Source organism: Gadus macrocephalus, chromosome 5 (assembly GCF_031168955.1).
Source record: "Gadus macrocephalus chromosome 5, ASM3116895v1".
Taxonomy (NCBI): domain Eukaryota; kingdom Metazoa; phylum Chordata; class Actinopteri; order Gadiformes; family Gadidae; genus Gadus; species Gadus macrocephalus.
The window spans coordinates 6,135,754-6,148,941 of record NC_082386.1 but is presented as its reverse complement, the minus strand read 5'-3'; the positions used below and the strand labels follow the sequence as shown (position 1 = coordinate 6,148,941).

Sequence of the window (13,188 nt, the reverse complement as noted above, 5' to 3'; positions counted from 1 at the left end):
ACACACACACACACACATACACACACACACACACAGACACACACACACACACACAGACACACACACACACACAAGGAGACACACACCTGATCTCCTGTGATCAGAACTACCGGTTCTCTCATCCTCCCACCAACACCACCGGGAGAGCAGAATATCACGGAAGCCGCAGTCGCTCTTTACTTCAATCTCTTGCGTGTTCCTTTTTATCTCGTTTGTTTCTCTCTCGTCACACACCCCGGTGCACTGCCACTGTCCGTCGTTGTCAGTTGCTCTTTTTTTTAAATATGCACATAAGTAACTATAGATAGAATATAATATATATAATTGATACCTTCAAATGTCTTTCTGTCCAAAAGGGTGCAAAGACAACATAATAGACCAAACAAAAAATTATAAAATAAAAAACATTAAACATGGACATGTAAACATATACACGTATGTTCATACTAACACATACTTACCGGGTAGATTCATTGATCACCACGTCGATTAGATATTATTATAGAGTTGGCCTACAAATCCACTGACTGTAAAACCCTCCGTTAACTTGCACTCTGCCGAACTAAAGAAGGACTCGAGGACGAACGTGCTGTTTAATATTTCCTAACCTTCCCTTTGTTTCCAGTGTTTCCTCAAGATTAAGCGCCAGGAATATGGGAAGGGGGGGGGGGGGGGGGGGTACAACTAGTGGCAAGATGTTTTTTTGTACCCCACCAGGGAAACTACATTTTAGGAAAGGTCACAGAGGTCAAGCTTTGGTTTTTGAAAGAGGTTGATCAAACATATTCAAAACATATTGGATGGTAGAAAAGGAGACATTACGTGAGTGATACTGAAATGTACCTAATCTCACATCGTCTCAATAGCCTGACCATGCCTGGCAATTTTTAACTCAAATCCCCTGCAGCAACAAAGTAACGGAAAATTTACGGGGTTGAATTCTCACACTTGTATCAATAAGCAAAAAAATAGAAAATTTAAGACATTACAATTTTATCAAAGCATGGTACCTTAGCTTTAGGAGCCGGCAGAGAGAGAAAGAGAGATACTTACAATGCAAGGATACACCGGTTACAACTCATTTTTGAGGGAAGTCCACCAAACTCTGCTAAAAGCTGCAAACACCCCAGAGTTCAACGCTTATCTCACTGGAACAAAAAGTTACTGCAAAGGAAGAAAAAAACAGTTCACGGCTCTCAGGTTGGCCTGTGGTGTCACACACACTATACAGTGGTGTGTGTGTGCGTGTGTGTGTGTGTGTGTGTGTGTGTGTGTGTGTGTGTGTGTGTGTGTGTATGTGTGTCTGTGTCTGTGTTTCTGTGTGTGTGCGTGTGTGTGTCTGTGTGTAGGTGGGTGTGCACGTGCATGACAAACCCCATACCCCGCTTCGCCAGGACATCACTCTAGTAGCGGCCGCTCCATGTTATCGCCCCGGAAACGCAAAACACAAACACACAGACACACACAGACACACACACTCTCAGACTGACACAGACACACACAGCCCAGCTCCATCTTCTGTGGCGCTCACGTGGAGGAGCCCGCTAGCTTCACGTGCCGTCGCTAAAGAGAGGGATTAGGAAAGTCGCAGGGGCTGATGAATGTAGGGTACATTAGAGGGAGAGAAGTGGAGAGAGAGAGAGCAGGAGGGAGAGAGACATAGACGGGAAGTGAGAGTGAAAGAGTAGGTGTGGCGGAATAAGAGGCATCGGGTTTACTACTAACTAAAAACTGTTTTATTTTTTATGCTTTGCTTGTAGTTCTTTACCCTGCACGTGTATTTTTACTCTTTTAATGACATATATTATACAAATATTAAACAGTACATCTTTTTTTATTTTAATTTCTTCGTTTCAAAACGTCTGCTTCTCAGTAGGGAATGAGGAGTTAATGCTCGCAGGATAATATCATGTATCGGCGCTCCATGTTTTCCTTTGCCAACGTTATATTTTGACGTTGCCTTCCCCTTTGCCTGCCTCTCTCGCAGATTAATCTCAGTGTAATGATCACATTAGAACATGCAGCATATTTTGATGTCGCAATTACTGCCAGAAAATAATAACAATAAAAATAATATTTATAATAATAATCTACGCCGAAGAAACTCACAGGAGCCTAGAAAATAATACTAAGTGTATATTAAAAAGGATGTCACCATTGCTGAACTCTTGCTACAAATTGGGAAATACTTTTTGTTATTCTAATAATATTATTTATGATAATAATAATGATATAGGCTACATTACAATAATTAGTATTTGCTTACTAAATGTAATTGGTAATTCCATTAAACTTGTAGTATTTATTTTATTATATTGTGAACATTTTATTCTTAATCCCAACAAAACAATCCCTACATTTCTTGCGGCCGGTTTGAAGTAACTGACAGCTTTTTGGATTTTCTTTATTTTTCATCCAAAACATCTTATTGGCAAACTCTGCAGGCCAAGCGCTTTAAATGGTGCACCGTCGCTTTTGTTTGTAAAACCATCACCGCTCACAACATATTATCTCTCATCTCTAGTTTTTTCTTATTTATTTTTTATTTGTGTTTCCCACCCCGCATACACACGCACACATCAACACAAAGACACGCACTCATCTCAAGAGAGACACACATACATATACACACGCCACACACAGAGGAAGCGTGGAAAGGCTACTTATTCTGCATACAACAGTGACATCTTGAGTCCAGGCAGTGCGACTGCTGGTTGACGCACCGCAGTCTACCCTGGGCTTTAGTGTTTCTATAACCTGCCTATGAACTGTATGGATGGAACCTTTACATCGACTACCTACCCTGTATGGGGTTAAAAAAAAAAGAGTAAAATAACAGACGTGTGAAAAGAACAGAAGAAGAATATAAAAAAATTTGGAAAGCACTTCCTCTCGATGAGCGTGTGCAAGAGAAGTTTTTTTTCCTGGTAATTACTGCCATTTTATTTTAAGAGGTTGAAAAGGGGGCTTTGGTAATACCCACAAAGTGCATTCATTAACATTTACTTAGCGCTGCTGCCACCAACACAAAATACCTCTGCTATTCCAGCAGGTTGTTCCCCCGGCCCGACGAACCTTTCCCTGGCATTCCATGGCAATGCGTGACGCAATAAGGTTAATGCATTGTTTCTTTTAATCTGCTGAATGTTATAATTCATAATTCGGGGTGTGAGCCGGAACACAAAGTACATTAAAACACTTAGGAATGGATTGTTTTTTGTGTTTGTTTTTTTCTCCGGCATATTGTCAAATAATTGAACAGAGAGGTGGGATTTATTGTCCATATCGGACAATTATCAAGTTCTATCCTCATCCCACACACTGTTGATATTCCGTTCACTGGCAAGTCTGGCTTCCTCCTTCACAGTGTGTGTGTGTGGGTGTGTGTGTGTGTGTGTGTGTGTGTGTGTGTGTGTGTGTGTGTGTGTGTGTGTGTGTGTGTGTGTGTGTGTGTGTGTGTGTGTGTGTGTGTGCGTGTGTGTTTGTGTGTGCGTGTGCGTGTGTGTGTGTGTGTGCCCTGGTCACAATGTGGAGCTCTGATCTGATCTTTGGGCTGTGGGAAGATGATGTTGCTATTATATCTCAAAATGGGATAAGATCACAACAGTGAGCTTTCAGTGGTCAGAGTGAAGTTCACAATCTGTCTTAAACCTTTATACCAGACGCTTATGCTTTGGAAAATGAAAAGGAAGCCATGCTAAGTTATCGGTGCGATGTGTGTGGTATTAGTTTGGGCCGTCACTTTTTGTTGTGATTCTGTCCTTGTATGCTTAGATATGCCCGTATGATTCCTCACAATGCCCCATATCTATTATGCCTCTGGCTGATGTTCATGTCGAAGGTTGTTATTTATGTCTTTATGTTGCTGAATTAACGTAAGACGCACACATACACGTACAGCGCGGTTAAAAGCGATTTCATTGTGGATCAGTTGCAACAATATGACTTATGAAAAAATAAATAAAAAATACAATACCACACTCGCATAATACTTGAAACTGGCATCTGAAATGTCATTTACATATATTAGCATATAAAGTAATTGGCACAGATGCCAAGGAAGCAGCCGCAAACAGATTAATTGTCATCAAGCAGTCGTGGTGACACAGTTAAAAATGAGCTCCTTTCAAGGCGCCAATTATCAGTGAATTTTCTAAAGTAACCGCTTTTTTTTTCATCAGCATTTTTTTATTCATTCTAGTGTTGCTTTTGGCTTGCTTGCAAGTGCACCACACACACACACACACACACACACACACACACACACACACACACACACACACACACACACACACACACACACACACACACACACACACACACACACACACACACACACACACCTACCCCCACCCCTGCAGAGACAGACAAGGAGATATGCGTGGTATCAGTATTCTACATGTATAAATATTGTAAATAGCTGTCTGTTGTCTTTCAAGCTCTGCCTTTGAAATCAGACCACACCGCCGCTTCAACTTTCCCTTTCGTCTCGCTCCTTCTCTCGATACCAGAAGCACCTTTTGTTTGGGACCGGAGATAAGAAGAAACTATGCATTCTTGCACATTCTCTGTCATTGCAGGGATTTCAAATGCAGTTTCTTTTTTTGCAGTATGGCTACCCCCCCCCCCCCTGCATATGTTGTGCTTTATGAGCATATCTTAGAGCACCCTGAGCTTTGAAATACAGGCACAGGTTTGATTGCATGTGTGTGTGTGGTGTGTGTGTGTAGGGGGGCGGCAAGGGAAGGAGGTAAAAAGCCCTGCTTTAATATTATTTCGTCCTACCCCCTATCTCCATCTCTGCGTTGCGTTGCCGATTTCCGAAGTTCTGCATAATCCCGCACACTTTAACCACTTATTGCAAATACAATACAACCCCGCCCCCCCACCCCTCCCATGCTACTTTGGGCTGATCACCACCTGATATACAACAATGCTTTGGCCGTTATTGACTCGCTGCACACACACACACACACACACACACACACACACACACACACACACACACACACACACACACACACACACACACACACACAGGCAGCAGCAGAGCGAGAGGCTGGGGGCCCGTAGCGAGCGTCCGTGGGATAATAGATTGGAGCGGGGACTTGCGGTGGCTCAGGTTTCGCTCCCGCCGTAATAATTGTAAAGTGGCTCCATTTGTAAAAGGCTTGTCTTTGGGAATGCACCGCTAACAAATGAGGTAGTTAGTTTAGCCTGCCACACCAAGCACCGAGGAACCCTCCCCCCACACCCTGACACACACACACACACACACACACACACACACACACACACACACACACACACACACACACACACACACACACACACACACACACCTCCAACCGCACACCCCCTGCCCCACGCATCACGGTGCCGAGCTCCACGACAGCTTCTATCGTCTCCATTGTCTCCTGCGGCCGCAGAGGAAAGTTAGCGCTCAACTCCGGTATTTTTGCGTTTATTGTTGTATTTGTTTTTTACTTTATTCTTCGGTGTGTGCATTGTGCATTATCGTGCATTGCCAACCCCTGCCACTACGGATTGATTTTGCCGTTCCCCAGTGCAGCCATGATATACCTTCTGTGAAAATACATGTATATAATTATGTATATTTCTTTAACATTCCCAGCTCCCCATTAAAAATGGGAAAAAAGGTGACGTAAAGATACCCTCGTGCTTCTTACCCTTCTATTTGTTATTTGACAACGAGGAACGCAGTGTGCTTATGCCGTGTGTACTGTCAATAACCCATCAAAAGCCCATCAAATCCAGAAAGAACACACGCCAGCCCTCCGCAGGGTGCCATCCATCAGTCGTCACCTTGTTTATCGCCCGTTGTCATGGTGTTGCGTGACGTTCAATTATCCAATCTATTCGGATGGCTGTTTGATGACGATTTTAGGCGGGAAAGAATCAAGTGGATCTGGATGGGGGGCGGGGTGTCCTATGCATGGCATACTCACGCACATTTCCTCTCTCACACCCACAGACATATTCTCAAACCCTGACATAGTTTATATGGTATGGTCTGAATACACAAATAACAATGGCCATAACATAAAACACAGCGTTGCTTTAGAGAAAAGGGATACTTTGTGTGTGTGTGTCTGCATGTCCCTTTGGCTCGGAGTGTGAAGGCCCTCGAACAACTGAACCAAATAGTAATCACATGCTCAGACTAGAAGTTTGTTTTAGTCACTCAGCAGCCCTGCATCTCATGGACTCCCTCAGCTCTTCACACCACTGTTTTCCCTTCTTCTACAGGGTTTTTTGGACATTGGACAATTATGCACAAATGATGAACCTATAACTGTGTGTTTCTGTGTCTGCTTAGGTGTGCGTGTGTGTATGTATATATGTGTGTGTGTGTGTGTGTGTGTGTGTGTGTGTGTGTGTGTGTGTGTGTGTGTGTGTGTGGTGTGTGTTTGTGCGCATGCCTTTCCATGTGTATGCCTTTGCATGCATGCATGCACACACTCCCATGTGTGTTTATATTCCTTAATGACTTTCTAATTCAGGGCCAGCAGGAACCTGCCTTTATCTCTATTAGTTTAGTAGCCTGGCAAACAAAGAGAGTCTGTGCCCATGGCACGCAGCCAGGCGGACTCAGCCGTAAAAAGCACTTGTCCATCTGCGTCTCTCGCTCTCTCCTCCTCTCTCTCTCTCCTCCTCCTTTCCCTCCTCCTCCTCCTCCACCCTCTCTCTTCCTTGGGTGTGAAACGCCATCCTCTGCCATTGTCAGCGTTAGAAGAGCAGAGGAAGAAGGGAAAACATCTCCATTCGCCCGCTCAGCAGTCCCATTACTTAATCAGAGATGTATTGATTGCTCTACTCGCTGATCGAGTGTGGGGAAAAAAAGGTTGTTGGTTGTAGAGAGAGCGAGGGAGAGAGAGACAGTGTGTCTGTGTGTGGGTTTGTGTTTAGGGGTTTGGGTGTGTTTAGGGTGTGTGTGTGTGTTTGTGTGTGTGTGTGTGTGTGTGTGTGTGTGTGTGTGTGTGTGTGTGTGTGTGTGTGTGTGTGTGTGTGTGTGTGTGTGTGTGTGTGTGTGTGTGTGTGTGTGTGTGTGTGTGTGAGCGTGTTTAGTGTGTGTGTGTGTGTGTATGACCAGGTGGCCTTTCATTTATCCAACCAGAGTTGAATACACTTCCACATATACTACAGCTTCAGGCCGTAAGAGATCCTAGTTACTACGCTACTATTAAGGTTAAGGCATAGTCAAACATTGAATACTTTGCAATAATTTATCTTAAGCCTTAAATCCACATACACACACACAAATTCACACACACACACACACACACACACACACACACATACACACACACACGCACACACACAAACACACTCATCTGCACAATGGGTCCGTTATGACATCATTTTGTACATATTGTTTTCAGGAGTCCATTTAGATTGTATTTCCTACTGAAAAAATAGCATGTCACATTAAGGACTTGAAGATTTCTTTGAACCAAAATAAACACACTAAAGGAACCGTTGAATCAACACATGTATCAACGTTCATCCAAAATGTGTTTCACCATTTGTTTTTATGCATGTTTTATTACTATTTTTATTGTTTTTTTATATAAAAGTAAAACTATCTCTATCTTTGTTTGGAATTCAAACTCAGGTCTCTTAAGTACAATGAGATTCTTTTTTTCTTTTCTCTCTGATGCACTTCATCTGTGAAATGGTTTCCCTAACCAATTTAAGGCATGACAGACTCCAACTATTTTTAAAACAAAATACCCATTTGATTACAAACGAACGATTGTTAATTTGTGAAAAAAAAATCCCTATTATAACCTAACATTTTTAAGCCATGCAAATTACACACTATGAATAAAATAAAATAAAGACACTGTATTAGGCGGGTTTTGCAGAGTAGGCATGCAAAATGTATTTGTGACAGCTTGCATTGCAATACACAAAACGTATTCCACGTCCATCTATTAGGGGGGTGAGCGCGATTCGATTCATCTCGATACCTGGGCTCCAATACGATACAGTTCAAGTTGAACATCCATGTGTTTCAGTTGGATGCAGTTCGATACCACTACAGTATGTGCAGTTTGCTATACTTTTATTTGTTTGATTTAGGAATGCATAATAATAATAATAATAATTGACAAAAAAAGGACTTTGGTTACTTGCCGTTACCATGTGCTGGTAAGGGTGATTTGAATAATAAATGGAATTTTCAATTGCCACAATAGTAAGAGTTCTTTTAGAGATTTTGAAACTACATTTAAATCCAGTAATCAAAAAATAACATTCAATGTCCGTTGGTACATTTGGCATGTAAGCCCACTGTCTTATTTAAATAGGCAAAATCCCTGCTTTTCATCAGTGGGCCATATCCTTAATCACCACTGTGTCAACTCATTCGGCGATAGATGATATCCCATGTGACATTTATTTCAATGAAAATCATTGGAGGTCTTCGAGATTGCCACTCTAACTTTAGTGAGTTCCCTTATTGTATAATGACGGTGCAGTGCAAAAGGATGACTTATAACTTATAAAATATATATTTTTTGTGTGGTTGTGTGTGCACATGTGTGTACTACATAAGACAAGGTAGGCGCTGCTCAGTGAAAAGATGACAGAAAAACAAGAGCAAAAGCTTCAAAGAACTTTAAGGCCGGAGGTGGACACATAATACTGTGTGTGTGTGTGTGTGTGTGTGTGTGTTTGTGTGTGCGAGAATATCCAGGTGTACTGACAGATTCACACACACATACACACACACACACACATGCAGCAGCATGTGACATGTCTCTCTGTACAAGTGTGTTGACAGGCCTTCCGTAACCCCATTGGCTCCAGTATGTTGTCACTGGCAACTTACACATCCTACACACACACACACACACACACACACACACACACACACACACACACACACACACACACACACACAGACTCCAGAAGGCTGTGGCTGTGAACCCTGATCTCCTTGTAAACTTTGGCAGGGGTGGCGAGCCCCCACCACCAGCCCACTCTCCTTTTTCTTTAACACACACACACACACACACACACACACACACACACACACACACACACACACACACACACACACACACACACACACACACACACACAATGTAACATGCCCTTCTCCATCCTGGTCCACTCCATCTCCCCCCTGCCCCCACACACACTTCCACCAGAAGGTTGGAGCTCTGTTCTCTCCATGCCACCCCACACACCTCCCACCCCCTCACCTAACCCCCCTAGTGTTGGCACAGGCATCTTGGACGTGAGTGTGCACATGTGTGTGTGTGTGTGTGTGTGTGTGTGTGTGTGTGTGTGTGTGTGTGTGTGTGTGTGTGTGTGTGTGAGAGGAGGCCCGGGGGCTGGCTGCTGCGCGGGGCGAGCTCGCCCTCTGTCACTCACGCAGGGCGGCCCTGTGCAACTGTCACTTCCTGACAGGCCCATAATCAATCTCTTTATTAACTGCTCTGCTGCCGACCGCCCAGCAGAGAGAGAGAGAGAGAGAGAGAGAGAGAGAGAGAGAGAGAGAGAGAGAGAGAGTTGTCGCGTTTGTATCTGTCCTGGTAATGAACCAACTTTGTTGCATCTATTACTGTCAGTCCTTCGGTGTCGCAGCGTTGTGGTATTGTCAGAGAAGAGTTTCAGCTGTGTGTTGGTCAGGAGGGCTGTCCCGCCACATACACCTTCATTGCTTACAATAGACTGGATCACTCAACGTTTCCCCTAAAAAGTCTTTATCATCGGTGTCCATGCCGCCTCTGCGGTGTGTGTTTAAGTGACCCCCCCACTGTCCCTACGCTCTTGCTAAGCCGAGGTGGGTGGGTCGGAGGTTGCTGCCGGGATAGGTGGAGGCGAAGAGGCGGGGGGGGGGAAGGAAGGAGGCACGGTCCTTCGTTTCGGTGACAGTATCACACCGGGCGTACAACAGAGGGGCGGGGGCGGGCCGGGGTGTCGTGCGTCACCCCAGCGCCGTGGAGGTGACGGTGTTGGTGGTGATAATTTATGAGGCGGTAAAGTGCATCGCTATTGCTGGCTGGCGGGCCAGCGAGCTGCGGTTTTGGCTGGGCAGGCATCGGGCCCTGCTGGAGACTATAGGGTCGGCCGCCCGCGGGACCCAGCGGGGTCTTTGACTCGCTCCTGTCTTTGGCTTTACTGCAGCTGCTTCTTCACTCTGGTCTCCCGCTCAGTTTGCGTTCCAGACTTTATCCGCGTTGACTTTTTGGTTCCATTCATCGCACCCCTCTCTCAGCCACGTGGGTTCCTTATTGTGCGTTGTGCGTCAGGCCGTATGCCCGTTCCAGTTCTAGATTCAGCGTCACAGGACTCACTCTGAATCTTAAGTAAATTCCTTATGTAGGTCATGAGCACCCATTCAATCACTCTATTGTTAATTAAGACCTGAATAACAGCTGTTTTGTTTGATTTATTAAACGTTTCTAGCTTCTAAAACTGTTTTTAGAAGCCCCCAAGCCCCCAAGTTTGCCCCCAAGTTTGTTGGGGGCAAATCCTAAACTAACTACAAATTGTCTGTTTGTCACATAGTTGTTTCTTAAAGGGGTAGTTCGGAATTTTGGACATAGGGCCTGATTCCCAAGTTAGCCTTCTTTATCATTGCAGACAGTTCTCAACACATTTCATTCAGTCCAGAGTTCGCTCGTGCTTGGCTAGCGCACGGCAACGGGCAATACTAGCCTGCTAATAAAAGAGTCTTACCCACTCTACAGTATGACCGAGGTAAATCAATTATAACGGCAGACTATAGATGTTAATGTCTGTGTTGATAAAATAATGTTAGAAATAAAACTAACCTCGAATCGCATGAATCATCGCATTTTAAGGGACTACTTTCTCAGCATCAGCGGAAATTAACCTAGATATCAGTCCACCGCTGCCATAGCCTACTACCAGGAATATAACACTGCTGCTGAGACACAGCAAGTCCCTCAAAATGTAATGCAATGCAAGGTTGGTTTTATTTCTAACATTATTCTATCAACACAGACATCTACATCGACCGTCTGGAGTTATAGTCGATTTGCCTCGGGTGTACTGTGGAGTGGGTAAGACTGTTTTATTAGCAGGCTAGTATTGCCCGTTGCCGTGCGCTAGCCTAGCACGAGCAAACTCTGCAACTAGAAGGACTGAATGAAATGTGTTAAAACCGTCTCCAATGATAAAGAACACCAAGGCTAACTTGGGAATCAGGCCCTATGTCCAAAATTCCGAACTACCCCTTTAAGAAATAAGTCTTGACTCTGAAATAATTCGCTTTAAATGTCATGTTGTATTAAATGTCATCCGCATGGGTCACAAATAAATATAATAAATAAAACATTCAACATTCTTAAACATTTCAGGTGACAATGATAAGGAAATGACAGTTATGATGTTGAATAAGTCAATTATTAGATTTAATAAAAGGTGGCCTTGATGTTCCTCCATATTCTTATTCTGCATATATGTCCCCTGAGAGAAACACACTGACCTTGTCACCAAGGTCTACAGCGAACGCGCCACAAGTCTCTCCATAGACAACTTCAAAATAGGCCCTCCGTCTAATTCATCGCAGAGGCGCTCCCGTATATTATTACGGTGAAGTATCTAGAGGCGGGAGTTAACTTCGTTCCAAAACGAAGAAGAGATGCTGCTAAGAAGGGATGAAGCAAAGTGTCTTTTTTTATTATTCAATTATCCGGTTTTCATTTGCGTGTGTTTTTCTTTTGAATCCTCAGGACGAGTTCCTGGTGCAGACTCAGAAACGGCTGCGCTCGGAGATTGGTGAACTATGCCTGGCCAATGGCAGCCGAGCCGCAGTCGCCACGGAAACCGCAGAGTCACCACCGGGGGAGCCTCCCGAGGGGCCCGTTGAGGATGTCGTATCGTGACGGGGATGAAACAGAAGGACCCACACACACGCACATGCACACGCACACACCCCGGTCCCAGTGCCCCCCCGGCCCTAAGCAGCTGACGAGCGGGTCTATGTGGAAAATAATAATAATTCCATTGCAGATAATGATAACCATAAAACTCCAAATCCGGGCTATAAAAGACAGACCACAGCTCCCTAATGAAGCTACGCCCCCCTCCACGCACACACACTCTCCCCCTCCCTTAATGTCCCTGCTGAGGGCCCCTTGCTCAATTTTACCGTCAAGCAATTTTGCAAGCCCCCTTCAAGTGGGAATCACCTCAGAATTAAGAACTACCCTAACCCTCTTCCTCTACCACCTCGCCACGGTAGGAGTGTGTGTCTGGGAGGAGGGCGGGTCATTTTGTGTAGAGTGCAGAGTAAGTGTGTGTGGTTGCATAAAGTACCACCTTCAAAAAAAGTATTCACATTGTAGCCTGCGATGGTGACGACGTAGAACTCGCAACATCCACTTGTACTTGTCAGCCATAGCCTTCAAAAACAGCTTCACAGCTCCCCAACACAACATTGACCTTGACTGGTCCTTAGACAACAAGGTTGTGTACATGTTTTAGTGTGCATCAGCATCATATGCTCTTAGAGTTTGTGTAAACGCGGGTTATCTCTATGACGGTCTCTCTTTTGCACATGAAAACGCCTTGAGGATGCAGAGTTTGTAGTTCAGCTTTTGTTTAGTTTGAAGTCTGACGAGAAAGGTTAGTGCAGGGTACCACACCACAGTTGTAAGAAGTGTTTTTACCAAATGTGTTTAGTATTGGTTCATGTTAAACATTCGATGAAGTCTCACTCAGTGACATCCATGATATTATGTATTATTTTGGGTCCTCACCTTGTTTTATCTAATACAAATAAAATGTGATTCTTTGTTTGATAACGGATCATTTTTCCACTAGTCTCTCCCACCTTGGCATTCATGATTCCTTACGTTCCTTTATGCATGTTTTTGTCTGTGTATGTATGGTGCGGCATGCAGACCACAGAATACCATGTGGCCTTTCCCACACCTTTGCAACCTTCATGCTGACAACACCTTCATCATCATCATCATCAACATCATAGTCTCCACCCACTGGTCACCTAATACCACTTAGTCCAACCACCACCACCACCACCACCCCCAACACCACTCACCCCCTTGTCCTCCTTCATCATGTCCACCAGATGGGGCGGGGCGACTGGCTTTCCAGTCTACCGTAACCCTGCCAGGCTAGGCCCAGAGCCCAAGGGGGGGTTTGTTCAGCCAGGGCAGTATC

At 44.4% G+C, this 13,188-nt stretch overlaps 1 protein-coding gene across 1 annotated transcript in view; it reads left to right on the top strand.

Annotated features, from left to right (window-relative positions):
• Positions 1–12,809, top strand: part of si:dkey-288a3.2 (protein phosphatase 1 regulatory subunit 37) — a 57,774-nt gene extending 44,965 nt beyond the window's left edge. Inside the window, exon 11 of the mRNA XM_060051858.1 lies at positions 11,736–12,809. Within this exon, the coding sequence (XP_059907841.1) occupies positions 11,736–11,888 (153 nt within the window). The 3' untranslated portion in view covers positions 11,889–12,809. The remainder of the gene's footprint in view (positions 1–11,735) is intronic.
• The last annotated feature ends 379 nt before the right edge of the window (positions 12,810–13,188 follow it).